The sequence below is a fragment of the Lithobates pipiens genome, unplaced genomic scaffold (genome assembly GCF_037356315.1).
Source record: "Lithobates pipiens isolate NorthernLeopardFrog02 unplaced genomic scaffold, aLitPip1_a1.2 Scaffold_10, whole genome shotgun sequence".
In the NCBI taxonomy this organism is placed as follows: Eukaryota; Metazoa; Chordata; class Amphibia; order Anura; family Ranidae; genus Lithobates; species Lithobates pipiens.
In genome coordinates this window covers 225,153,540-225,179,974 of record NW_027507686.1, presented here as the reverse complement: position 1 = coordinate 225,179,974, position 26,435 = coordinate 225,153,540, and the positions used below count along the sequence as shown (strand labels likewise).

The 26,435-nt window shown below is 44.2% G+C and overlaps 1 protein-coding gene across 1 annotated transcript in view; it reads right to left on the bottom strand.

The window, feature by feature from the left end:
- TPCN2 (two pore segment channel 2) overlaps positions 1 to 26,435 on the bottom strand; it is a 97,979-nt gene that overhangs the window by 46,542 nt on the left and 25,002 nt on the right. The window contains exons 10-16 of the mRNA XM_077462111.1: positions 22,413 to 22,477; positions 21,069 to 21,172; positions 18,216 to 18,297; positions 18,030 to 18,116; positions 14,465 to 14,584; positions 12,228 to 12,287; positions 4,716 to 4,844 (exon numbers count right to left, since the gene is read on the bottom strand). Coding sequence (XP_077318237.1) covers positions 4,716 to 4,844; positions 12,228 to 12,287; positions 14,465 to 14,584; positions 18,030 to 18,116; positions 18,216 to 18,297; positions 21,069 to 21,172; positions 22,413 to 22,477 — 647 coding nt within the window. The remainder of the gene's footprint in view (positions 1 to 4,715; positions 4,845 to 12,227; positions 12,288 to 14,464; positions 14,585 to 18,029; positions 18,117 to 18,215; positions 18,298 to 21,068; positions 21,173 to 22,412; positions 22,478 to 26,435) is intronic.

The window sequence follows — 26,435 nt, the reverse complement described above, 5'->3', positions numbered from 1 at the left end:
GCAGACTGCAGCAGAAGGGCAGCAGTCAAGTATAATATCCTTTCTATATTTGGAAGAAAGAATATTATACATGTACAAGCCTATTACTGTACCACTGATACCAGTCCTGAAAAGAACCTTTGTGGAACTAATAATAACAGCAAGTCTTTAAAATTACCCTCACTGCCTGACAACACTGCTTCCTTCCTGTCCCTATACAAATTGGCAAAAAAAGAGAACGATTAGTGGTTACTGGAACAGCTCTTTTGTGGACCTTGATAGTAACAGCTAATGATGATGATGATGATGATGATGATGAAAGACTAATCTGGCTGTCCCTGTAGCATACACCGTCCTTTCCCTTTCTCTAAACTAACAAAAGACACTCAGGCTGCTGCAAGAATCAGCAGCACAGCAAACCTATCAACACCTAACACCTATACCAGTCCTGAAAAGAACTTTTGTGTACCAAATAGCTAGTGGTTTATCTCTCCCTACTCCACACAGGAACCTGTCCCTATCTTAACAGAAGAAAGAATGTAAAATGGCCACCGGATCGGGTGTATTTATAGGTTAGGGGGAATGTACAAGTGTCCATGTGCTGTCATGTCTCAATTGGCTGTCCTGTATCACATGATAAACGTGTCACCAAAGGTTAAAGTTCTTGTATACATTAAACACGTAAGTCCGCCGCGGCGAACGACGGAAAAAGGCGTTCGAACGTGCGGACCGCGAATGTCGGAAATTCGCCGCGAAACGACCGCCGGGCGAACCGTTCGGCCATCACTAAACACGGGTGCAGTGCAGAGCTCTTGCAGGCGGTCTGTGTAAGCTGTCTGCCCAGCAGTTACAATCTGACAGGAAGACTCCAAGAACTAGCAGAGTGCGCTCAACAGCACTGTGGTATTTCATTGAGAACTACAAGCCGACCGGCCCACTGGTACTTGTAGTTCTCATATTCACAGAACTCAAAAAAATGAAGGACACGGCCGGGTGGGCAGAGCCCTGCACATACACGGCTTTTTTTAAATTAAGACAGCGAGTGGGAGAATTGCTCGCTGTCACAACAGGGAATCAGGGAAGGGGGGTGTGGGGCTGATGCATCTGTTCCTGAACTATTCTTTAAAAAAAACATACACATATAGGGGGAGATTAAAGCGGAGGTCCACCCTAAAGTGGACCTTCCGCTCATTGGAACCCTCCCCCCCTACGGCGCCACAATTGGCACCTTTCAGGGGGGAGGGGGGTGCAGGTACCTGTACAGTACAGGTATCTGCACCCACTTCCGGCGTAGATTCTGCAGAAGGTACGCCCCTTTCCGCAGAATCTACGCCCCTTTCCGAAGGTCCCCCGCTGTCTGCTGGGAAACACACGGATCCCAGAGACAGCGGGGACTATCCTTATTGCGCAGCGTGACTCGCGCATTGCGCAGTAGGGAACTGGGAAATGAAGGCGAAAGGCTCCACTTCCTGATTCCCATACCCAAGATGGCGGCGGCAGCACCCGAGAGACGATCGAGAGATCGGCTTCAGGTGCCGACATCGCGGGCGCGCTGGGCGGGTAAGTGTCCTTATTTTAAAAGTCAGCAGCTGCAGTATTTGTAGCTGCTGGCTTTAAAAAAAAAAAAAAAAAAAAAAAAAAAAAAAAAACGGCGGAACTCCCGGCTTAAAAAAAAAAAAATTAAAAGTCAGCAGCTACAAATACTGCAGCTGCTGACTTAATAATCGGACACTTACCTGTCCCAGGGTCCAGTGATGCAGGGGAACGAAGCCCCCCCTCGTTCCCAGCGTACTGTGGGCACCCGGCTGTGGCTTCACAGCCAGGCACCCACTGCGCATGCGCGAGCGGCCCCGTGATACGCCGCACAGTCATCTGGGACACGTGACCGGTCCCAGATGACTGAGGTGGGAGGGGAAGTGATGTCACCAGCCTGGGCAAGGAAGAAGGCAGACTACGAGGGACCCCCTAGCAACAGGTATTTATAGGTGAGTAAAAAAAATTTGTTTCCCAATAATTTTTTTAAAGAATTTTAAGCACTTTATTTTTTGGTGGCAACACCACTTTAAGGCTTCATGTACACAGGATGTTTTTACAACTTCCCCTGAACGATTTAACTTTACATAGAGTAACAGACGTTTAAAACGTCTGTTTTGGTGTCTTTACATAATAAATTATATATATATATATATATATATATATACATACACACACACACACACACACACACACACACACACACCACACACATATATATATATATATACATATACATATACACAGACATATACACACACACACACACACACACACATACATACATATACTTCTTTTTTTTTTTAAAAGATAGCCAAAAATGAAAAACGCCTGTAAAACGAAACGTGGCTAAACACCAGTTACAATTTGTAGAAATGCCTTGGAATGCCTCTAAACTCAGCTTCTGAACCCCCTTTTTTTTGCGTTACAAAAAAAGCCTCTAAACTCAACTGCCTAGAAACTACTGTAAATGACCCTGTGTACATGTACTGATAAGTTAACAGAGGAGAGCTCAGGGGCAGCTGAAAAAAATGCCCAACTGCTCCTAAATGTCTGTTTAGCACCCTTATTCCTCATGTACAATGCTGCTGGTAAGCAGACATTTAGGAGCAGTTGGGCATTTTTTTTAGCAGCCCCTGAATTCTCCTTTATGTTATCTTATCAGTACATGTACACAAGGACGTTTATAGTCATTTGCCAGTTGAGTTTAGAAGCATTTTTTGGAAAGCAAAGAAATGCATTCAGGACAGATGTTCAGATGCCTGTAACAGCTTGTAAATGCGGTAAATCGCATTTAGCCGCAATTCATTTACAGGCGTTTTTCATTTTTGACTATTTGCACAAAACAATTTTTTTAAACGCTTACAAACGTGGCAAAATTGATGTTTTTAAAGATAGTAAACTATCTGTCAAGTCAAATCATTCAGGGGAGGTTGTAAAACGTCCCGTGTACATAAAGCCTTACTAAATCTGGTGCACTCAGAATCTGGTGCAGCTATGCAAGGTAGCCAATCAGCTTCTAACTTTAGCTTCTTCAATTAAAGTTTGGCAAATAAATCCTGGAAGCCGATTGGTTTCTATGCAGAGTTGCACTAAATCTTGCACTCTCCAGCTTCAGTAAAGAACCCCCATATTGTCCTTTTTAGGATAAAACACTTAAACTTTCTTTTGTGACATGGTCTTGTAAAAATGATTTTTTAATGCATTCCATAGACTGAAAAAAATCAAAAAAATATAAAATTACATTTAGGCTGGGTTCACATTGCAGCGGTTACGAGAAGCGGATACGGTTACGAGAAGCAACTGCAGTGCAAATCACATCCGATCTCTGTGCGATGCGAGTTAAGCCATACAGATAGTATGGCTGAATTCGCATCGCACCCGCCCCAAACTCACACGGGACCCTTTTTTTGGTCCGCAGCAGAATCGGATCGCATGGATGTTCACACCATGCGATCCGATTCCTGTCCGAGTTTGCAGATCGCACTGCGATATGCGAACTGATCTGGGGGTGTCATTAACGTTTCACTGACACTCCCAGCAGTTCGCATAGGGCAGTGTGAACTGCCGCCGGGAGGCATGCGATGCGGGAACCCGCCGCGGATTTGCGGCGTTCCCACATCGCTGCAGTGTGAACCCAGCCTTATATTGTTTTAATCAGCTTAATAGAAATGAAAAGGTTACTGTAGATAAAAAGTATATACACTTATTCCATTTTTTTCCCCCCCATCCAAAAGGACATTAAAAATGATAATGCTGGTACATTTTTTTTTAACGCAACAGTAAAAAATAAAAGAAAATAAAGCAATAAAAAGGATTTAAAAAAAAGAATAAAAAAAAAAAAAAAAGGATCAATTAAAAAAAGAAACAAACATTCTGTTGAGCTGATGCGGTCTGCCTGCTGTTATAATTTACATTGTTCTCCGCTTTCTCCATGCCCCCCCCTCCCCCCAAAAAAAGTTTATGGAGACAAGGAGAGGGGAGGTGTTCTGTAGTTGCTGACCCACAATAAGTATGGAGATCAGGATTTCCAACTTTTCTATGCCTGACTAAGAAACTGCTAGACCCTGCGACAGCTAGAAGAAGATTCTTAGGAAATGGCTTCCTCTGTATTTGTGTCAGCACAGGTTTCCGGTAACTTCTCCATGCCTGTGACCTCACCCTTAACCACACCACAGCTGAGAAAGCCACAAGTCTGCCGAGAGCGGAATGGCCCAGTTCCCTTGCGTCATGTGCATACTCCATGCGGCTGCACCCCTTACCCAATAATAGAAGAAATGGCTGCACTCTGTAAATCGATCAAAAATAATTTTATTAGAACATCCCAAGTGTTGACAAAAACAGAGAGCTGCTAGACGCGTTTCACACACACTTCAGGTGTGCTTAGTCGTTGGTAATGACTAAGCGCACCTGAAGTGTGTGAAACGCGTCTACCAGCTCTCTGTTTTGTCAAAACTTGGGATGTTCTATTAAAAGAATTTTGATCGATTACAGAGTGCAGCCATGTCTGTTATTTATCGCATGCGGAGGCACCTGTTAGATCCTCAGGCTTCCCGTCTGACCTGGAGCAGCCTTCTTGTTTGGATATGCACCCCTTACCCACTTTGTTCAAAACTAAAAAATCGTTTTGGAAGGAATTGGGATTGAACGCCAGAAAACATGCACAGCACACACAATGACTCCAGCCAAGAAGAATGTCCTACCAGTAAGATGAATGTTAGAAATCCATCAAAAATGTTGCTTGGATAGGAGAGGTAGTTCTTTATTCCCAGGGAAAAGATTTTCAGGCTCATCTCCAGAACGTAGTACAGGATGAAGAAACAGTTGATGGCCTGCGGATAATGGAGTTGACAGTTACAAAATACCAAGTGCTTTAACAACTAGGATGTAGATTAAATCCCAAATCCAGGAATTTGTCTCGTCTACAAGAAAAACAAACACACAGGAGGGTGCAAAACCCTAGTGCAGGGACGCTCAACCTTTTTAAGAGCGAGGAACACTTTAGTGATTTATGAACCGTTCGCTGGCCACAATGTAATGTAAACAAGCCCTTGCTGTCCTCATCCCTCTATCAAGCCCCTTTCACAGAGGACAGAATGTACTTGCTCAGTAGGGGATCTGTATGCAGAGCAGAACGGGGAGATGACAGGTCCGTGTCCACACCGCATATGGAAAGCGGACACAGACTGCTCTGCTCGATGGGCCTGCCGATCCGATCATCCCAGATGGAGGGGAACAGATACCCCTTTTTTTTTTTTTTTAGTAGATGGGATTGGAGGTGGGAGGGTGTAAATGCACACCAGTAGGTTTACATACGCCACTCCATAAAAGGTGAACAGAGAGTCCGATTAGGTCCACCTGAAAAAACGGAAAGGAGGACCCAATTAGACTGATCATGTCAAAGAGGCCTAAAGGATGCTTCTCACCGATTCACTGCAGTGTAGCCACACCGCGGGAGCAGCGCAGTGCACCCATGGCTTTCCTGCTTTGCCATAGACTTCTATTATATCTTGCAGGTGTGGTGCACTTTGTAAAAGCACACCAAACCCACGGGATATAATAGAAGTCTATGGCTCAGTGCAGGTAACCCGCAGGTGCGCCGTGTTGCACCCTGCAGATCAGTGTGTGGGCAGCCTAACAACAATTGCAGACCTCCGATATTATGCCCATTGCTAAACTGCAATTTCATAAACTGATCTTTTTTTAATCCTTTAATCCACTTTCTGCAGGCAGCTGGCTGTAGAAAATCTTGCTGTCTAATGCATTGTACACACGGTCCGACTTTCTGGCAGAAAAGGTCCAACGGAATAATTTGGATACCGCATACAGCATACCGCTGTGACAGATGTGAGCAGGTTGCCCTTCTAGAAGCTCGCATTAGAGATCTGGAGGAGCAAGTTGCAACACTGGGTGGAAAGGACAACCTTGAAAGGGGTCCTCTGCTCGCTGAGCAGGTGGTCAGTAGGGTTGATGTGGAGGGTGGAGGGGCAAGTCAGGATTATCACGTAGGAAGATGGGTTAATGTAGTTAGAGGGAGTGGAAGGGGCTCGCAGAAAAGGAAGGCCAGTCCTGTGTTTGTGCATCAAAACAAATTTGCCGAGTTGGGTGAAAATGTGGAGGTGACAAACACAGAGGTGGCAGCCCTAGATGTCACTGCTCCCCCTAACAGCCGGGAGAGCAGCCCATCTAGTAGAGGAGGTGAAGGGAGTGCAGAAAGGCCTAGACAGTTGGTGGTTATAGGGGATTCTATAATCAGAAGGACTGATAGAATAATTTGTCGCCAGGATCGCCTCAACCGAATAGTTTGCTGTCTCCCTGGTGCTAGGGTTCGGCATGTGGTGGACCGGGTGGATAAATTACTGGGAGGGGCTGGGTATGACCCAGCAGTCTTGGTCCACGTTGGAACCAATGACCGTATACATGGAAGGTGGAGGCTCCTCAAGAATCAATTTAGAGAACTAGGCTGCAAGTTGAAGGGTAGGACCTCCAAGGTGATATTCTCTGAAATATTGCCTGTGCCATGCGCAACACAGGAAAGGCAGGGGGTGATTAGAGAGCTGAATGCATGGCTAAAGACCTGGTGTAGGGAGGAGGGATTTGGGTTTCTAGAGCACTGGGCTGACTTTTCATTGGGGTGCAACCTATATGCTAATGATGGTTTGCACTTGAATGGAAGGGGGTCTGCTGTGCTGGGGAAGAGGTTTATGGGAAGGCTGGAGGAGTATTTAAACTGGGTTTGAGGGGGGAGGGTGAACCAGAAGTACATTGGGCAGACAGGTCAGTTAGGGGTCAGACATTAATGGAGGGTGGAATGGGGATAGATGGGGGGTGGGATATGGCAGGTGTCAAGAAATTTCCCATGTTGCAAACAGCCATTGAAAACTATAGTGCAATTTGTACTACTAAAAATAATATGAAACACACTAGAGCAAAATGTAATAATGCATTAAAGTGTTTATTCACCAATGCCAGAAGTCTGCCAAGCAAAATAGGTGAGTTGGAAGCTGTGGTGCATCAGGAGAGCTATGATGTAATCGGTATTGCTGAAACTTGGCTTCAATCCTCACATGACTGGGCTATTAATATTCCTGGCTATGCACTCTTTCGGAGAGACAGGGTAAAAAGGAAAGGTGGCGGGGTCTGTCTCTATGTGAGAAGTGATCTCAAAGCAAGTGTGAAAGAGGACCTGGTGGATGGAGAGTGTGATGAGTCCGAAGCATTATGGGTGGAACTGCATTTAGATGGGGGTAGTTCAAAGTTAATCGTTGGAGTTTGTTATAGACCACCCAATGTGAATGAGGAGGTGGAGACTCAGCTCCTTGCACAGATGGAAAGGGCTGCAAGGGCTGGGACAGTGATAATAATGGGGGATTTTAACTACCCAGAAATTGACTGGAGTAATGGCACTGCTGGGACAGTTAAAGGGCAAAAAATGATAAACCTATTACAGGACAATTTTATGGTCCAGTTTATTGAGGCCCCAACTAGGAATGAAGCTCTGTTGGACCTGGTAATCTCAAACCATGCAGAGCTTATTACTAATGTCCAGATAAAGGAACACCTGGGTAGCAGTGATCATAACATGATTTCCTTTGATGTTAGCGCTAAACAAGAAATACATACGGGTAAGATAAAAACACTTAACTTCAAGAGAGCTAATTTTCCAAGGATGAGGGCTACTCTCCAGGACTTAGACTGGGAGAGAATATTCGCTTCAATGGGCACAGAACAGAAATGGGAATTCTTCAAAAAGACTGTTGGGGACCTCACTGCAAAGTATATTCCCATGGGCAATAAGTTTAAAAGGCTAAAAACAAAACCTATGTGGCTCACGGCCAAAGTTAAAAAAGCTATAAACTGTAAGAGAAGAGCTTTTAAAAAATATAAAAATGAAGGATCACTAGTGTCATTTAAATGTTACAAAGAAATTAACAGTATATGTAAAAAGGAAATCAAGGATGCAAAAATTCAAAACGAACGACAGATTGCAAAAGATAGTAGGACAAACCCCAAAAAATTATTCAAATATATTAATAGTAAAAAGGTCAAGTCTGAGCATGTAGGCCCTTTACAAAACAATCTAGAGTTGGTGACTGGGGACAAAGAGAAGGCTAATTTATTAAACACTTTCTTCAGCTCTGTGTACACAAAAGAGCATGGGGGAGCTCATGTCCATAATGGGGGTGATAGTGACACAGCCCCAAATGATCCACAATGGCTCAAAAGGGATATGGTCCAGAAATACTTAGACAGAATAAAGGTGGATAAAGCACCTGGACCTGATGGCATCCACCCACGGATCCTAAAAGAATTGAGCTCTGTAATTTCAGAGCCATTGTATCTAATTTTTAGGGACTCATTAATGACGGGAATAGTCCCACTGGATTGGCGCAGGGCGAACGTGGTGCCTATATTTAAAAAGGGATCAAAGTCTTTACCAAGTAACTATAGACCTGTTAGCTTAACTTCTATAGCTGGGACGATACTGGAGCGTTTAATAAAAGACCACATCGACGAGTTCTTGCTGAACAATAACACTTTAAGCAACAGACAGCATGGATTCATGAAAGACAGAAGTTGTCAGACAAATCTGATTTCTTTTTATGAGGAGGTAAGTAAAACCTTGGACAGAGGGGTGGCGGTGGACGTGGTATACTTGGATTTTGCAAAAGCATTCGATACAGTTCCCCACACACTGCTCATGTGTAAGGTAAAGTCTACAGGTTTGGAAATATCAGTTTGTAAATGGATAGAAAATTGGCTAGAAGACAGAATTCAAAGAGTCGTGGTTAATGACTCTTACTCTGAATGGTCTAAGGTTATCAGTGGTGTACCCCAAGGTTCAGTGTTGGGACCCTTACTTTTTAACATCTTTATAAATGACATTGGGTCTGGCATCAAAAGTAATATTTCTGTCTTTGCAGATGACACCAAGATATGCAGTGGAATAACGTCTTTACAGGATGTCTCCAATTTACAAGCCGACCTCAATGCTCTGTCTAATTGGGCGACTATGTGGCAGATGAGGTTTAATGTTGATAAATGTAAAGTTATGCACTTGGGGCCTAAGAATATGCATGCATCATACATGCTAGGGGGAGTACAACTGGGGGAATCCATAGTGGAGAAGGATCTGGGGGTTTTGGTAGACCATAAGCTCAATAACAACATGCAATGCCAAGCTGCTGTTTGCAAAGCGAGCAAAGTCCTTTCTTGTATTAAGAGAGGTATGGACTCCAGAGAAAGAGATATCATTTTGCCCCTGTTCAAATCATTAGTAAGACCTCACCTGGAATATGCCGTTCAGTTTTGGGCACCAGTTCTCAAAAAGGATATCGGGGAACTGGAGAAAGTGCAGAGAAGGGCAACCAAACTGATAAGAGGCATGGAGGAACTCAGCTATGAGGAGAGATTAGAGGAACTAAATTTATTCACTCTTGAGAAGAGGAGATTAAGGGGGGATATGATTAACATGTTCAAATATATTAGGGGTCCATATAGTGAACTTGGTGTTGAGTTGTTCTCTGTACTGTCAACCCAGAGGACACGGGGGCACTCTTTACGTCTAGAGGAAAAGAGATTTCAGCTTCAAGTACGGAAAGGTTTCTTCACAGTTAGAGCAGTGAAAATGTGGAATAGACTCCCACCAGAGGTGGTTCTGGCCAGTTCAGTAGATTGCTTTAAGAAAGGCTTGGATACTTTCCTGATGGTACATAATATAACTAGGTACTAACATAGGTAAAGTTGATCCAGGGAAAATCCGATCGCCTATTGGGGGATCAGGAAGGAATTTTTTTTCCCCTGCTGTAGTAAATTGGAGCATGCTCTGCTGGGTTTTTTTCGCCTTCCTCTGGATCAATTGTGGGCATAAAATTGGGTATCTGGATTGTACGATTATTTTTTATTTTATTTATTTGTTTTTAAGGTTGAACTGGATGGACTTGTGTCTTTTTTCAACCTGGCTAACTATGTAACTATGTAACTATATTCCGATCGTGTGTGGGCTTCATCTGACTTTTTTTTTTTTTTTTTTTTTTTTTATTCTGACAGACCTAGAAATAGAACATGTTTTAAATCTTTCCGACGGAATCAATTCCTATCGGGAAAACTGTTTTTCTGTATGCTATTCCGATGGACCAAAATGACCCAAGGGCAGCTATTGGCTACTGACTATTGAATTTCCTTTTCTAGTCTTGTCGTACGTCACTGCCTTCTAAACAAACAGACTTTGGTGTGATCGTGAGTAGGCAAGTCCGTTTCTGCGGAACTCCATCGGAAAGACCGTCAGTGTTAATGCTGACAGAAAGTCTGGTCGTGTGTATGTGGCATTAGGAGTGCATTTGGCATCATGCCGCCAGGGACAAGAGCCGGATCGGCTTATGCGGCTCTGCTCCTTCTGCAGCAGCTTTCTTCCTCTATCGCTGGCTCCATCCACAACATTAATGCTCTGGGATAGCGGGTCATCAACCCGTGATCTTGGCTTGCTGACCCACCATCCCAGAGCAGGAGGTCATGGGCCACATCCGAGGGCTTTGCAGGCCACCGGTTGGGCACCCCTGACCTAGCGCATTACCAGAGATTTATAATAAATAATTAAAATGTAGACAAATGAGTAATCACAAGAGTAGAGGCAACAAAGGCATAACAACATGAGATGTGCCCCTGAAACGCATTAGCACAATGGTACCGTTTAGTAGGCAACACGATTCCTGCTCCTGGAGTATATCTTATGTTCTTACACCTTAATTTCCTCTACTTTTGCGAGTGCTCATCGATCTACATTTTTATAATAAATCTCTGGCAATGCCTTTGTGCCCTCCTGTGTGTTTTCTACTAGTTTTTACTGGATTCCCCAATCTGAGAAGGGCTGCATTGGCTGAGCGTTCTTGATATATGTTATCCTTGCCATTTATGGTCGATGACAGGGGTAGGCAACCATTACACAGAACAGGTTAGTATAACAGGTTTCTTATTTCAAAAAATTTAAATAAAAAATAATTAAACCTTTACAATCACCTTAACCCTTACAATGCGTGTGTGTGTGTGTGTGTGTGTGTGTGTGCGCACTGCAAGGATAGACTGTAATACACAATCGCTTCCAACACTCAGATCCACCAAAGACCAGGTATATATCATAGACCAGGGGTAAGCAACCTGGGGCCCTCCAGCTGTTGTGGCACTACATTTCCCATGAGGCATTGCATGGCTGGCAGGTACAATTATTCCCAGAGGCATGATGGGACTTGTAGTCTATCTTTACAGTGCCACCCACCCCCCCCCCCCCACACACACACACACACTGCAAGGTCCTTTTTTCATGCCAGGATTTGGGCTGTAATGTTGATAATCTACGCGTCAGCTGTGAACTAGGAGACATAACTAATCTGAGACCATGACAGCCACAGGTCTCAGATAATGATCTGGAACAAATCAGTTTGGTTCCCAAGCACATAAACACCATGACAATCAATCATATGTATCCTTGGGTTTAGAACAGTGGTGGTGAATTTAAGAAAGGATATAGGGACTCATGTGCAATCCCTGACATTGCCAGAGGGCCGCGCAATAGCAGCGCATATTTTGTATCGCAACGTCCAAAAAATGTCCTACTACAGCGTATTACAATGTACATCATAGAAGTTGGAGTACAATAACCCCCCCCAATGTTGGAGTCAGTGGCAGCAATAAAACAGCAGCATTGGAGTCAGCAGATGCAGTAATAACTCCCAACATTGGTGTCAGCGAGTAAAAAAAAAAAATAAATAAAAAAATAAAAAATAAAAAAAACACAACCCGCAGGATTGAGGTGGATGCAAAAAAAAATAACCCCGTGTGTCAGTGACCATTAACAACCCCCGCCGCCCACTCATTGGTAGAGACACCGCAGTTAGAGTCACTGGCTCACTGCCCGTCAATCACAGGCAGTGAGCCAATGACCATTTAACCCCCCTCTCTATTGCAGGGCATTGCGGTGAAAGTTACCCCCTCTTACCTGATCACAGGCTCCAGCGATGTTCTCTCTCTCTCTCTCAGTACTGGCATGGGAAAACAAAGCATATTCCAGCACTCTGCTTTCTATTTGGTGCCCAACAGCCTGCGGGCTGCACACAAAGGGGTGGTGGGCCACGTGTTGGGCTCCAGGGGTTTAGTCACAATCTAAATAATTATATCACGTTAAAGCCATGTTATGTAACAAACAAAAAGGAGGTACCTACTCCTAAAGAGAAGTCATCGCGGTCACTCCCAGCTTTCTCTGCATCGATCATCAAGACAACCTAGACAGACATCAGATAACAAGAAAATCATATTCTAGGTGCTCACCAACTCCCCCAATGAGGTCAAACACAAAACCAACAATAATAAGCACATTGCAGTAACCGCACAGCCAGACTAATTTTACAATTTAACATTTAAAGCATTTAGAAAAGTCTATTATAATTTGTGGTTATGGCTTCTATGGTAGGCTGCATCGCTGAATGCAATACCCAAGCACTATTGCTGGCGATGCTATCCAAGGATGAAAACTAGTGCTCGTGGCTGGGATGTGCAGTCCCTCAATACATTTTAACATTGATCGATAGATACAAGCTGGCAACTTTGGGGACTCAAATGTTGAAAATCTCCATCAGCTACACAAGTACATCCAATAAAACAATGCCAACGTGTTTCGGCCGCTGTGGCCTTACTCATAACATGCTAGGAGTAAGGCAAAGTCGGTCGAAACACGTTAGCATTGTTTTACTGGATGTACTTGTGTAGCCAATAAAGATTTTCAACGTTTCAGTCCACTGAGTTGCCAGCTTATATCTATGGCATGCTGCATGAGAAATTCCTTGTATGTAAATAAATAAGATATATCATGTATATCATGTAAATCAGTGAAGGTTTACTAAACATAATATAATCCTTTTGGATTATATTATTAGGTCTCATTAATAGAAAATGCTAAGCTGATGCAGAACTGCGCTATAACAAATAGGATTGGATAATTGGACCTCAGGTTTATGAAAGCAAGCAGAGAAATGTGAGGTTTTTGGTTGACTAACTGAAATCAACATATAGACAAGTGGTAGGCAACCTCGGCCCTCCAGTTGTGGACAGCGGTGCCTGTCTTTCAGCAAATATCTCCTAAACCAAGTAGGTTTAGGAGATATTTCTTGGACCTACAGGTTAGCATTAATCTAGGCTTACCTGTAGGTCAAAGTTAGTTGTAAGGGTTTACAACCACTTTAAGAGCTCAGTGAGGAGAGGTCTGAAAGCTGATTGGAGAGAAGGGACACATCCCCTTCACACAGCAACAGAGCTGAAGCTGTCAATCACAGGCTATGTGCTGGAGATCCATACCCGGTCACCTTTTTTTCTCTTGGCGTCAGGAAAACTTGTCAGAAGCGATTCATGCTAATAGCAGAGGAACAAAGCAGCAGACAGTGTGTAGTTATCTCTGGATTGAGACAAGTACACACTATAAAACAAGACTCTCCAAACTTTGTAAGGAAAGGGCCGGTTTACTGTCCTTGAGATTTTAGGGGGGCCAGACTGTGCCCAGTGGGAGTAAACAATGCCCAATCTTTGGTATTAGGGAGGAGAAATATAGTTGGTGCCAGTGGAGGGAATAGTACCCCATTGCTGGTGTCAGTGGAGAGAATATAGTGCCCCATTGCTGGTGTCAGTGGAGAGAACAGTGCCCCATTGCTGGTGTCAGTGGAGAGAACAGTGCCCCATTGCTGGTGTCAGTGGCAGGAATTATGCCTCAAGTGCCAGATGAAGGAAAGAAAAGGGGCGCAGTTTGGAGACAGCTGCTATAGAGGGATAAGCTTTGTTCACATTTCATGTCTGAGTTTTACAACCACTTTAGGTTGGCTACACTTCTGTTTAGCTAAGCCCTTTTGGATGACTGTAAGGCCGCGTACACACGGGCGGACTGTTCGCCCAACTTAGTTTGTCAAACAATCCGACAAACAGTCCGCTCAAAATTTGCATGAGCGGACTTGACCACACACGATGAACGAACAGTCCGCTGAAAGCGTGCGCGATGACGTGAACGGCACGTACGACGGGACTCGAAAAACGACGTCCTATACACTGCAATGCAACCTTCGGCGTGTAAATCCTTTCTGAGCATGCGCGGAACTTAGTTTGATGAACAAGCCTACACACGAGCGGACTGTCCGCTCAAACCAAGTTTCAGCGGACTGTCTTACGGGAATTCCGAAAAAAACTTTGTTCGTCAGACTGTCCGCTGAAACTGTCCGCTGAAGCCCACACATGAGCGGACTGTCCGCTGAAACACTGTTCAGCGGACAAAGTTGGGCGAACAGTCCGCCCGTGTGTACGCGGCCTAAGAGGAGATGGGTGAGGATCCTAAGCAAGCAGGCATGCAGTACAATAAAATGACAGGTTGTGAGGAGGAGGCCTCCCCCTGTTATACTTGTATTCTGTGTCTGCTACTTACACAGATAGAAATGAGATTGGCCAAAGCCACAATGTTCCCCAGATAGTCGAAGTACCGATGGCTTCCAACGATCTGCAAAATCTGCAAGAATCTGGACTGGTACACAGGCTGGGGCGGGTGCTGCAAAAAAACAAAACAAAAAAAAAAAACGTCACCACATTTCTTCATTTCTTACAGGTACATTTCAGAAAATAATTTGATTTCTCTCCTTTGCGAACATGGCAGCAGTTATCCAACTGGCAAACAAGATATGGCACACCGTACAACGTCCTTGCATTTATTGTGAGATTTAGCAAAACTGCGTTGCCCATCTTTAGCAATGCCTAAGATGCATGGTTTGGTTTCTCAATAAGGAATTAGGGCTGATTAAACACCAGAAAAAGAAAAAATATATAAGCTGCGCTAAACCATACATATACCAAGGCTGAAGCCTACCGTGCATATACTTCACAAATAATAAAATTGGGGCGGTTTGTGGTTACCTTGCGGGCCAGTGTTTGCCTCTATTGACACAGAATGCTGAACTCAGCCCTGCCCCCCGCGTCATTGATTTGATTGATAGCAGCGGGGGCTACTATCAATCTATCCAATCAAGAGCCGAGAACCCCGGGCAAAGAGGAAGAGTGCGTCTCCGCTGAGGAATCGAAGGGCTTAGGTGAGAAAAATGGGCGGGGGGAGCGGGATTTAGGAGGCTGGTCAGTGTCAGAAGTTTTTTCAACTTAATGCATAGGATTATAACATATAAAAAGAGCATTACCAGGTAGTTTTGACCCTCATCAATTGGCGTACAGAGCCTATAGAAGCACTGAGGACGCTCTTGCTTTTGCACTACATGTGGCTTGAGGTCATCTGGAACACTCTGCCAACTACGTCAGAATGTTGTTTATTGACTATAGTTTAGATTTTAACACCGTTGTCCCAGATCTATTGGTGGAGAAGATGTTGAAGCTGAATTTGCCCCGTTCCCTTTGCTTTTGGATAAAGGACTTCCTGGTAGACCGCCCACAGCTGGTCAAACTGGGTAAGCATGTTTCTTCCCAGCGTGTGGTCAGCATAGGTTGTGTACTGAGCCCCCTTCTTTACGCTCTATACACTTGTGATTGTACTCCTTGCTTTTTTACAAATAGCATCAAATTCACATATGATACCACCATAGTAGGTTGCATCACAAGAGGAGATGAGAAGCATAGAGAAGAGGTAACCAAGTAGAGTGATGTGAGGCAAACAATTTGTCCCTAAACACTTGGAAGACCAAGGAATTAATAATGGATTATAGGAAGAGCAAGACTGACATGGTTCCATTTACAGTGAGAGAATTGGTAGAGCGGGTATGTTTTGAAGCATTAATATTTCAGAACATTTATCCTGGTCAACCATGACAGCTGTCACCAAGAAGTGTCAGCAATGGTTATATTTCCTGAGACTTCACAGTAAAAATGGCCTAGGGAAAAAAACATCTTAGAGTCAGTCTATCACATGCTGATATATTGTATTTTAGCCTGGTATGCCAACTGCACACTAGCAGAAAAAGCTTCCCTTCAAAAAAATAATAAATACTGCGCAGAAGGTTGTGGGGTGTAGTTTAACTTCTATAAAACTGAAAGTCTCGTTGTATCAGCAGGGCAGGCAAAATAGTGAGTGACCCGTCCCAGTCTGGAAACTATCTTTTTGAGCTCCTGCTGTCTGGCAGGAGGTTCAGAAACATAAAAGGAGAGGACAAACTGATTTAAGGAAAGTTTCTTCCCAAGAGCTATAAAGGCCCCAAATCAGGGGTCTCAAACTGGCGGCCCTCCAGCTGTTGGGAACCTACACGTCCCATCATGCCTCTGCCTGTGGAGTCATGCTTCTAACTGTCAGCCTTGCAATGTCTCATGGGACATGTCGTTTTGCAACAGCTGGAGGGACACCAGTTTGAGACCCCTGCTCTAAATGGACATTTTGAATATTATCCAACTGCAGTTCACTTGACTTTGCTGCGGTGGCTCCTTTTAGGCTTTTTATATGGGGGGGAGCAAACTTTTTACATGTGTGTATGTTGAGGATGTTATAGGTTTACATACATGTGGAGCTTTTATAGAAGTTCATTGTAATTTGTGTTGCAATGACAAAGTATTTATCTTCTCATTTGCCTTTATTCACTAATAAAATGGTGTATTATGATAATGCGTTGGGAAAATCCAAGACCTGCAGTATCAAATGTTTGCGGCTAACATCCCAAGAACATAGAGAAAAAAAAAAAAAAAAACAAACACACACACACACACACACACACACACACACACACTTGGGACTTTGAAAGTGACCAGAAAATGATTCTATCATATAAAAAACATGTTACAAAAGCAATCTGTTCAATAAAAGAACCAAGTCATAAAAGACAAAAAAAGGTATACAATGACATTTATATAGATTATGATACAGACACATGTAGGCTCTCTGATAACGCATAAGGCTGCTGTGCCCTCGCTTTGTTGTTTTGTAGTGCTGTACATAAACAAATATCCACAGTCCCTGGAGGCCTGCAATGCATGTTAGCTTAAAGTTTTTTTTTGGTTTTTTTTTTTTAAAACAAATAAAAAATAAAAAACATGTTATACTTTCCTCCTCTGTGCAGTTGGTTTTGCAAAGAGCAGCCCGGATCCTCCTCTTCTCAGGTCCCTCTTTGCTGCTTCTGGCCCCTCCCTGCTATCGAGTGCCCCCACAGCAAGCAGCTCTCTATAGGGGCACCCAAGCCGAGTCAGAGCTCCATGTATCCATTCAGACACGGAGCCCCGAACTGGTCCCGCCCCCTCTCCCCTTATTGTCTGACTTAATTTGAGTGACAGACGCGGGAGCCAATGGCACCGCTGCTGTGTCTCAGCCAATCAAGAGGAGTGTCCCAGGCGGCTTAGACACTCCTGGGCATTGCTGGAGATATGGGGCTCAGATAAGTAATTGGGGGGTGCCGAGGAGCCTGCTACACACAGAAGGTTTTTTGTTTTTTAATCCTAATGCATAAATTGCAGTAAGATAAGAAAAACATCTGTCTTTACAACTCCTTTAAAGCGGAGTTCCACCCAAAAGTGGCACATTTGGCATGTCATTTTCTATTTATTTTGGGGGGGGGGGGGGGGGGTGTAATGCAGGACTGTGGGACAGGCAAGTGTTGGTTTATTAAAAGTCAGCAGCTATTCTTTTTGTAGTTGCTGACTTTTAATAAACTAAAAAAACAAAAAAACAAAAACAACAAAAAAAAGGTGGAACTCCGCTTTGAGCTGGACCATTAGACCCTTGGCGCCACTTTCGAGCGCAGGAGATTGAGTATACAGTGCGACAACCAGGTCATGCTTTGCTCTCATGAATGAATGAAAGTTAATATGGTATCTTGTGGGAGAAGGACAGGGACCCTTGTTGCTGCACCACTAAGTAAAAGCAACACCAGAGGTACAGCTTAAAAGAAGGAAGAAACTTTTCTAATGTCTTCCCTCTCACAGGCAGGGCATATATCCAAAAGTAATATGGTGTCCCTAATGAATAAGAGAAAATCAGGATTGCATGCGTCCTCCCAAACCTATATACAACTCACCTGTCTGACCGGATCCTTATCGAGTTCATCAAATAGTTTCTGAAATTGCTCTGCAGAGAGGACACCGCTGGGGCAGCATCTTGCTTTCTACAATGAAATTAAAAGCACGTTTTTTTTAAATAAAAAACAAAACAAAAAGAAAACATTACTGCCAATCATACCCACCCACCCACCTCTTGATTTTACCTCGGTGATTGCTAGTTTGCAGTAGCCATCCATTTTAACATCCTGTAAGACTTTAATGAAGGTCACACAGTCGACAGAGGCCCTAAAGAGAAAGTTTATTTAGATCACGGATTCAGTTTAAGCTGAACTTCATCCAAAACATTTTTTTGAAAAGTAGGGATATATAAAAAAAACAAAAAAAAAAAAAACAAACATACTCGCCTCAACACTAGCTCCAAGACCAAGAACTGAGCAATCACATAACAGTTGATCTCTCAGTTCTTAATCAGCTCGGAATGGAGAGCAACGAGCCGATTAAGCATGCTAGTTGTAACTTAAGTGATTGTAAAGTCTTGTTTTAAAAAAAAAAAATTTTTTTTTAAATATAACAAAACATGTTATACTTGCCTTCTCTGTGCAGTTGGTTTTGCAAAGAGCAGCCCTGATCCTCCTCTTCTCGGCTCCCTCATGGCTGCTCCTGGCCCCTCCCTGCTATCGAGTGCCTCCACAGCAAGTAGCTCTATAGGGGCACCTAAGCTGAGTCAGAGCTCCGTGTATCCATTCAGACACAGAGCCCCGAACTGACCCTGCCCCCTCTCGCCTGATTGACTGAATTTGAGTGACAGCCGTGGAAGCCGTCAGGTCCATAAATGATGGGACACCAACACAATTCTAATCTTTTTGGCTCTATACACCACCATAATGGATTTGAAATGACACGAACAAGATGTGCTTTAACTGCAGACTTTCAGATTTAATTTGAGGGTATTTACATCCAAATCAGGTGAACGGTGTAGGAATTACAACAGTTTGTATATGCGCCTGCCACTTTTTAAAGGGACAGATTAACAATCATCCATCAAACTTTCCCTTTTTAATACTCGGTTGCAAATCCTTTGTAGTCGATTAGTCTGAAATGCATAGACATCACCAGATGCTGGGTTTCATCCCTGGTGATGGTCTGCCAGGCCTCTACTGCAACTGTCTTCAGTTCCTGCTGGTTCTTGGGGCATTTTCCCTTTAGTTTTCTCTTCAGCAATGCCGGCTCAATCGGATTCAGGTCAGGTGATTGACTTGGCCATTGCATAACATTCCACTTCTTTCCCTTAAAAAACTCTTTGGTTGCTTTCGCAGTATGCTTCGGGTCATTGTCCATCTGCACTGTGAAGCTCTGTCCAATGAGTTCTGAAGCATTTTGTTGAATATGAGCAGATAATATTGCTGGAAACAGAATTCTTCCTGCTGCTTTTGTCAGCAGTCACATCATCAATAAATACAAGAGAACCAGTTCCATTGGCAGCCATACATGCCCATGCCATGACACTACCATCACCACCATGCTTCACCGATGAGGTGGTATGCTTTGGATCATGAGCAGTTCTTTTCCTTCTCCATACTCTTCTCTTCCCATCACTCTGGTACAAGTTGATCTTGGCCTTATCTGTCCATAGGATGTTCCAGAACTATGAAGGCTTTTTTTTAGAGGTTTGGCAAACTCTAATCTGGCCTTCCTGTTTGAGGCTCCCCGATGGTTTACATCTTGTGGTGAACCCTCTGTATTCACTCTGGTGAAGTCTTCTTTTGATTGTTGACTTTGACACACATACTCCTGGAGAGTGTTCTTGATCTGGCCAACTGTTGAAGGGCGTTTTCTTCACCAGGGAAAGAATTCTTTGGTCATCCACCACAGTTTTCCGTGGTCTTCCGGGTCTTTTGGGGTTGCTGTGCTCACCGGTGTGTTCTTTTGCCATCTCTCCGATGGGTTGGTTTTATTTTTTTCAGCCTAATGATAACTTGCTTCACCGATAGTGACAGCTCCTTGGATCTCATATTGAGAGTTGACAGCAACAAATTCCAAATGCAAATAGCACACTTGAAATGAACTCTGAACCTTTTATCTGCTCCTTGTAAATGGGATAATGAGGAAATAACACTCACCTGGCCATGGAACAGCTGAGCAGCCAATTGTCCCATTACTTTTGGTCCCTTAAAAAGTGGGAGGCACATATATAAACTGTTGTAATTCCTACACCGTTCACCTGATTTAGATGTAAATACCTTCAAATTAAAGCTGAAAGTCTGCAGTTAAAACACATCTTGTTCGTTTCATTTCAAATCCATTGTGGTGGTGTATAGAGCCAAAAAGATTAGAATTGTGTCGATGTCCCAATATTTATGGACCTGACTGTATGCGATCACTCAGTTCTCTGGCTTGGAGCCAGTGGGGAACAGCTGCAACATCAGATGTCTAAAGCAGATGATCAGCTGCCTAGAGCCAAATCCAGATGTCAATAAGGCAGCTGGGTGGCTCCCTACAATATGGTTGGGATCTTTCCAGAGCATGGAGCTGCTCGGTGACATCAGCTGACACAGGCAATATGAAAATCAGAATATAAAAGCACTACCCAATGCTAAATGCCAACACATCATTACCACAGCGTAATAAATTGCTGTAAATAACAATACATAACTAATTAATAGCCCGCTATTAGCTGATTCTGGGTCACAGGAGAGCAAGTGCACTCCTGTGACTCAGAAGAGAAGCGTGACCTAAAAAGCTTTGGCCATACTTCTTTTAATTTTCTAAAGACAAGAGCGTGGAAGGCTAGAACCTACATCAGATTGTACCTCATTTCCCGTCTGAGTGATTGGAAATCAAGGGGACAGGAAGTAACAGAAAATCTCTACAATGGGGATGGATACAACATCAGCAACAGTGTAGTGCGCTGGGCATCCCCATCTGTGGCACCGGGCGCCCCCAAGCCGCCTACCACTCTGAGGGCCACGGAAAGCCTAACCGCTGACTAGTCATCAGTTTGCATTTCCAAAGGCAAAGCAAGTCTACGATAAGGAGTTAAAAATGTAATTTCTTACGCCTGATCACAATTGTGCGATGTGATCTCTCTGTGGAAGGAAAGAATTTCGAAGGCAGCTCTAATTCCTAACCGTCGTCTAAGCAGGGAGGCCTGAACAGATTTCTGAGGGAGAGAAAAGAAAAAGAAAAAAAGAATCAATGTGAACATAAATTGGCTGACTGAAAATAAAAACTGAAATTTCACACAGTGTGCCCAAAGCAAACAAACATACTATGGGGTTGATTTACTAAAACTGGAGAGTGTGAAATCTGGGCAGCTCTGCATAGAAACCAATCAGTTTCCAGGTTTTATTGTCAAAGCTTAAAGCAGACCTCCACCCTGAAGTGTAAGTTCCGCTCATCTGATCCCTCCCCCCCCCCCCCCCCCCCTCCAGTGCCACAATTGGCACCTTTCAGGGGGGAGGGGGGTGCAGATACCTGGATAATCCAGGTATCTGCACCCACTTCCGGGACAAGCTAGCCGCAGATGCCCCCCCATTGTGTTCTGGGAAACACACAGTTCCCAGGACACAGCGGGGACCAGTAGAGACGCGCAGCGCGACTCGCGCATGCGCAGTAGGGAACCGGGCAGTGAAGCCGCAATGCTTCACTTCCCGATTCCCTGACAGAGGATGGCGGCGGGGGCAGCAGACAGACGAGCGATTGCTTATTATCTGCCGCCGACATCGCTGGACCCTGGGACAGGTAAGTGTCAATTTATTAAAAGTCAGCAGCTGCAATATTTGTAGCTGCTGGCTTTTAATATATATATATATATATATATTTTTTTTTTTTTTTAAAGGTGCAGCTCCTCTTTAACTGAACAAGCTGAAGTTAGAAGCCGATTGGCCACCATACACAGCTGAATCAGATTTTGCACTCCAGCTTTAGTAAATCAACCCCAGTGTACAGCCTAAGGTTTGTGGACACCTGACCATCACACCTAAATGAGCTTGTGGGACAAAATCATGGGCCCTCACCTACACACACCTAACTTTGAAGCTTGAAAAGCCTTCACTATTCTGGAAAGGCTTTCCAACATCCACCATTCCATTCACCCTCCGCATGCATGCGCACCCCAGTTCTTTTAAAAAAAAAAAAAAAACGCAAAGAATTGCATTTTCATGCAGTAAAATTAATGCGTTTTAATGAAGAAAAACAAACAATTGTGAATAGGCCCTGTTGGGTAATCACAAGCCATTCCTGCTCTATTCTACAAGGTTGTTGAGCACCAGATCTGCAAATGAATACTGTGGCATGAACCTTCAGATCACATTTTAGCGCTTGCTCAGTAATCTATTATAATACAAAATTATTTTTTTTCTTAGTTACAGTTTTCATAAAATTTGTAACACTAATCTCACCAATAAATAGCCCCGGAACTGATTGTAGATTATGGCTGTCAGCAAGTTCATCAAAATAAGACTGCCTGTGTAATACAGAAAGCAATGGGAAAAAAAAAAAAAAAAAAAAAAATTAAAAAAATTAAAGCCAGGTAACAAAGCAGAAAGTGGTTATAAGACGTTTTACTTTGGATCAGCCAAGAACACTTAAAAGTGGATGTAAACCCGAAAAAAAAAAAATTACCGTATATACTCGAGTATAAGCCGAGATTTTCAGCCTCTTTTTTGAGCGGCTTATACTCGAGTCATCGCTGTCTGCCCGCTCGATCAGCGTGTCGAGCAGACAGACAGCGGCCATTCTGTAATTCAAAAGCCGCGCCTCCGGCTCCGCCTTCGCCTGTGATAGGCGGAACACTGAATTTCCCAGCAGCCTGTGTTCCGCCTATCACGGACATCGTATCATCCTCGTACTACGGACGAGGATGATACGATGTCCGTGATAGGCGGAACACAGGCTGCTGGGAAATTCAGTGTTCCGCCTATCACAGGCGAAGGCGGAGGCGCGGCTTTTGAATTTTACAATGGCCGCCGAGGCGCCGACGAAGAGGGCACGGGACGGAGGCAAGGCAAGGCAAGGCACGGCACGGGACGGGACGGGACGCGACGGAGGCAAGGCAAGGCAAGGCACGACACGGGACGGAGGCAAGGCACGGGACGGAGGCTCGGGACAAAGGCTCGGGACACAGGTAGGCTGGACACACACACACACACACACACACACACACGGATGGATGGATGGAGACACACACACACACAGGGATGGATGGATACACACACACACACACAGGGATGGATGGATGGATGGATGGATGGAGACACACACACACAGGGATGGATGGATGGATGGAGACACACACACACAGGGATGGATGGATGGATGGACACACACACACACACAGGGATGGATGGACGGACACACAGGGATGGACGGACACACAGGGATGGACGGACACACAGGGATGGACGGACACACAGGGATGGACGGACACACAGGGATGGACGGACACACACACAGGGATGGACAGGCATGTCTCACCCTCGGCTTATACACGAGTCAATAAGTTTGCCAGTTTTTTGGGGGTAAATTGGGGGCCTCGGCTTATATTCGGGTCGGCCTATACTCGAGTATATACGGTATATATATATATATATATATATATATTTTTTTTTTTTTTATGTCATAATGTAGAGTATAAGATTTCCTATCATTTGAGCCCAGTCTTGTCACAAAATTAATCCAGCTCTTAGCAATCCTCTTATTGTTCAGTGAGATAAATCTTGACAAACAGAAAAACTTTGTCAAATCCTCCCCCTTGCCGTGAGTGACAGGTGATTTACATATCTCGTGCACTGGCCTAAGAGACATGCTTTATTTTTTAATTCCCTCCCACTCCTTTCTTCTGCTGCTCTGCGAGGATTGGTTGTTCAACACCTCAGCACGATTTGACATGCTGAAGTCATGTGGGGACTTTTCTGGGTTTTGACTGGATGTTAGAGATCATAGCAGAAGTTCAGTGTAAGAAATACACAGAAGAAAATGCATGTTGATTAGGGGAGTGTAGAGGTGGGCAGGAGTCTACTGACATCACAACTCCACCCACTGAGCCCTGGAAAACAGACCCACCCACAAAATCTGTGTTTTTTTGGGTCCCATAGCAGACAGAGGGGAGACATTTGACAGATAAGTATACATGCAGGAGGCATGTATATCCTTCTAGATTACCAATATTGCAGTAGTTTAGAAACAATGAGAGTGGGTTTACATCCATGCAATCCATCGGGCAGGCTGGTAGTACTAAAATAGATTGGCTTCAGTACAACCAGCCTGCCGATTATTTTTTTGTTTTTGTTTTTTTTTGTTTTACGGATTACTGCTGCTGGCTATAGACAGCAGCACTGATCATTGTGTTCTGACAGAGGGAGGTTTCCCTGCTGTCAGAATACAAATAGTGCAGTGGGAGGGATTCCCTCATCAACAATGATTGTGTTGATGGGGGAAGCGAGCAATTTTCTTTAACCACTTCAATACTGGGCACTTATACCCCCTTCCTTCCCATGCCAAATTTTTAGCTGTCATTGCTGTTGTATTTTAAATGACAATTGCGCAGTCATGCTACGCTGTACCCAAACAAAATTTTTATAATTTTTTCCCAAAATTAAGCCTTCTTTTGGTGATATTTGATCACCAGCGGGGTTTCTTTTTTGCTAAACAAATAAAAAGATAAAATAAAAAAAGAATTTTGTATTAAAAGTTTGTAAATAAGCAAGTTTTCTCCTTCACTGATGGGCATGCATAGGCGGCACTGATGGGCATCTCTAATGGGCACGCGTAGGCAAACCTGATGGATCTGCACCGATCATCGCAGACCCCTCCCTGTAAGGATAGCCCCCCGATCGGTTCTCCTCTACTCTAGCCCTGTCAGTGTGAATAGAGGAAATGTCGATAAATGGCACTTCCTGGTTACAATGTGACCAGCTATGATTGGACACAGCTGATCACATGGTAAAGAGCCTACGTCATAAGCTTTTTACCAAGATCGGACATGCGGTGTCAGAGCAACACACCAAACTACTGATCGCCGCACTCACGGCTAGTTCTGCTTGACGTCTTAGAACGCCAAATCAAGATAACTTAACTTTGCGGACGTCATTTTCCTATATGACGGGTAGGAAGTGGTTAAGAAAATTGCATAATGTATGGCTAGGCTTAGAGCACATTTGAAACACTCTCTCCCCCGTCTTTGGGAAATAGAAGTAAGAGTGTTGCCAGCATTGCTGCTGAGGTTGAAGGGGTGGGGGTCAGCCTGTCAGTGCTCAGACCACACGCCGCACACTGCATCAAATTGGTCATCCCAGAAGGAAGCCTCTTCTAAAAGATGACGCACAAGAAAGCCCACAAACTGTTTGCTGAAGACAAGCAGACTAAGGACATGGATTACTGGAACCATGTCCTGTGGTCTGATGAGACCAAGATAAATGTATTTGGTTCAGATGGTGTGAAGCTTGTGTGGCAGTAACCAGGTGAGGAGAACAAAGACAAGTGTGTTTTGCCTACAGTCAAGCATGGTGGTGGGAGTGTCATGGTCTGGGGCTGCATGAGTGCTGCCGGCACTGGGGAGCTACAGATCATTGAGGGAACCATGAATGCCAACATGTACTGTGACATACTGAAGCTGAGCATGAGCCCCTCCGTTCGGAGACTGGGCCGCAGGGCAGTATTACAACATGATAACGACCCCAAACCCACCTCCAAGACGACCATTGCCTTGCTAAAGAAGCAGAGGGTAAAGGTGATGGACTGGCCAAGCATTGACCTAAATTGAGCATCTGTGAGGCATCCTCACAAAGATGTCTTTACTATTTTTTGTACAAAGGTAAACGTATCCTTTAACCTTTAGCCATTAGATCATTCTTTGTAGCTTTAAAGATGCTAGCCTTAAAGTGGGGGTCTGCCCATCCACCAACTGAAGGAGTGGTACTCAGAATTAAATATGTCTACTCTATTTGAAAAAGCATACAGACAGTACCTCCTTCAAAAACACCATGCATGCATTTGATGTAATATGGTCCAGATGGATAGAGGTGATGTACCCCTCTATTGCTTACTGTTGAGAATCTCCTCTTAAAAGAGAAGTTCAAGTTTAAAAAAAAAAATAAAAAAAAAATAAAATGTATATTTACCTAGGTGGATCAATGCTGCATCTGTCCCCTGCCTGATCACACAGCCACCCCCCCCCCCCCCTCCGCCCAGTGTGGAGAGCAGTGCCAAATAGTTAGTGGCTCTCTGCCCCTCCAGTGCTTACTGGAGAGCTGGGCTGTGGAGGGGGCAAGAGTGGCTGGCTGAGTCTCCCAGCACCTTGCTGAGGGGCTGAGCCAGCTGCTGGTTCAGGCTTATGGGTGGATCCTGACTAACGTTGGGATTGATCCAGTGCCTTATGACAACATCCGGAGACTTTAGCTCGCTGTCGACTGAAAATGGGTCAC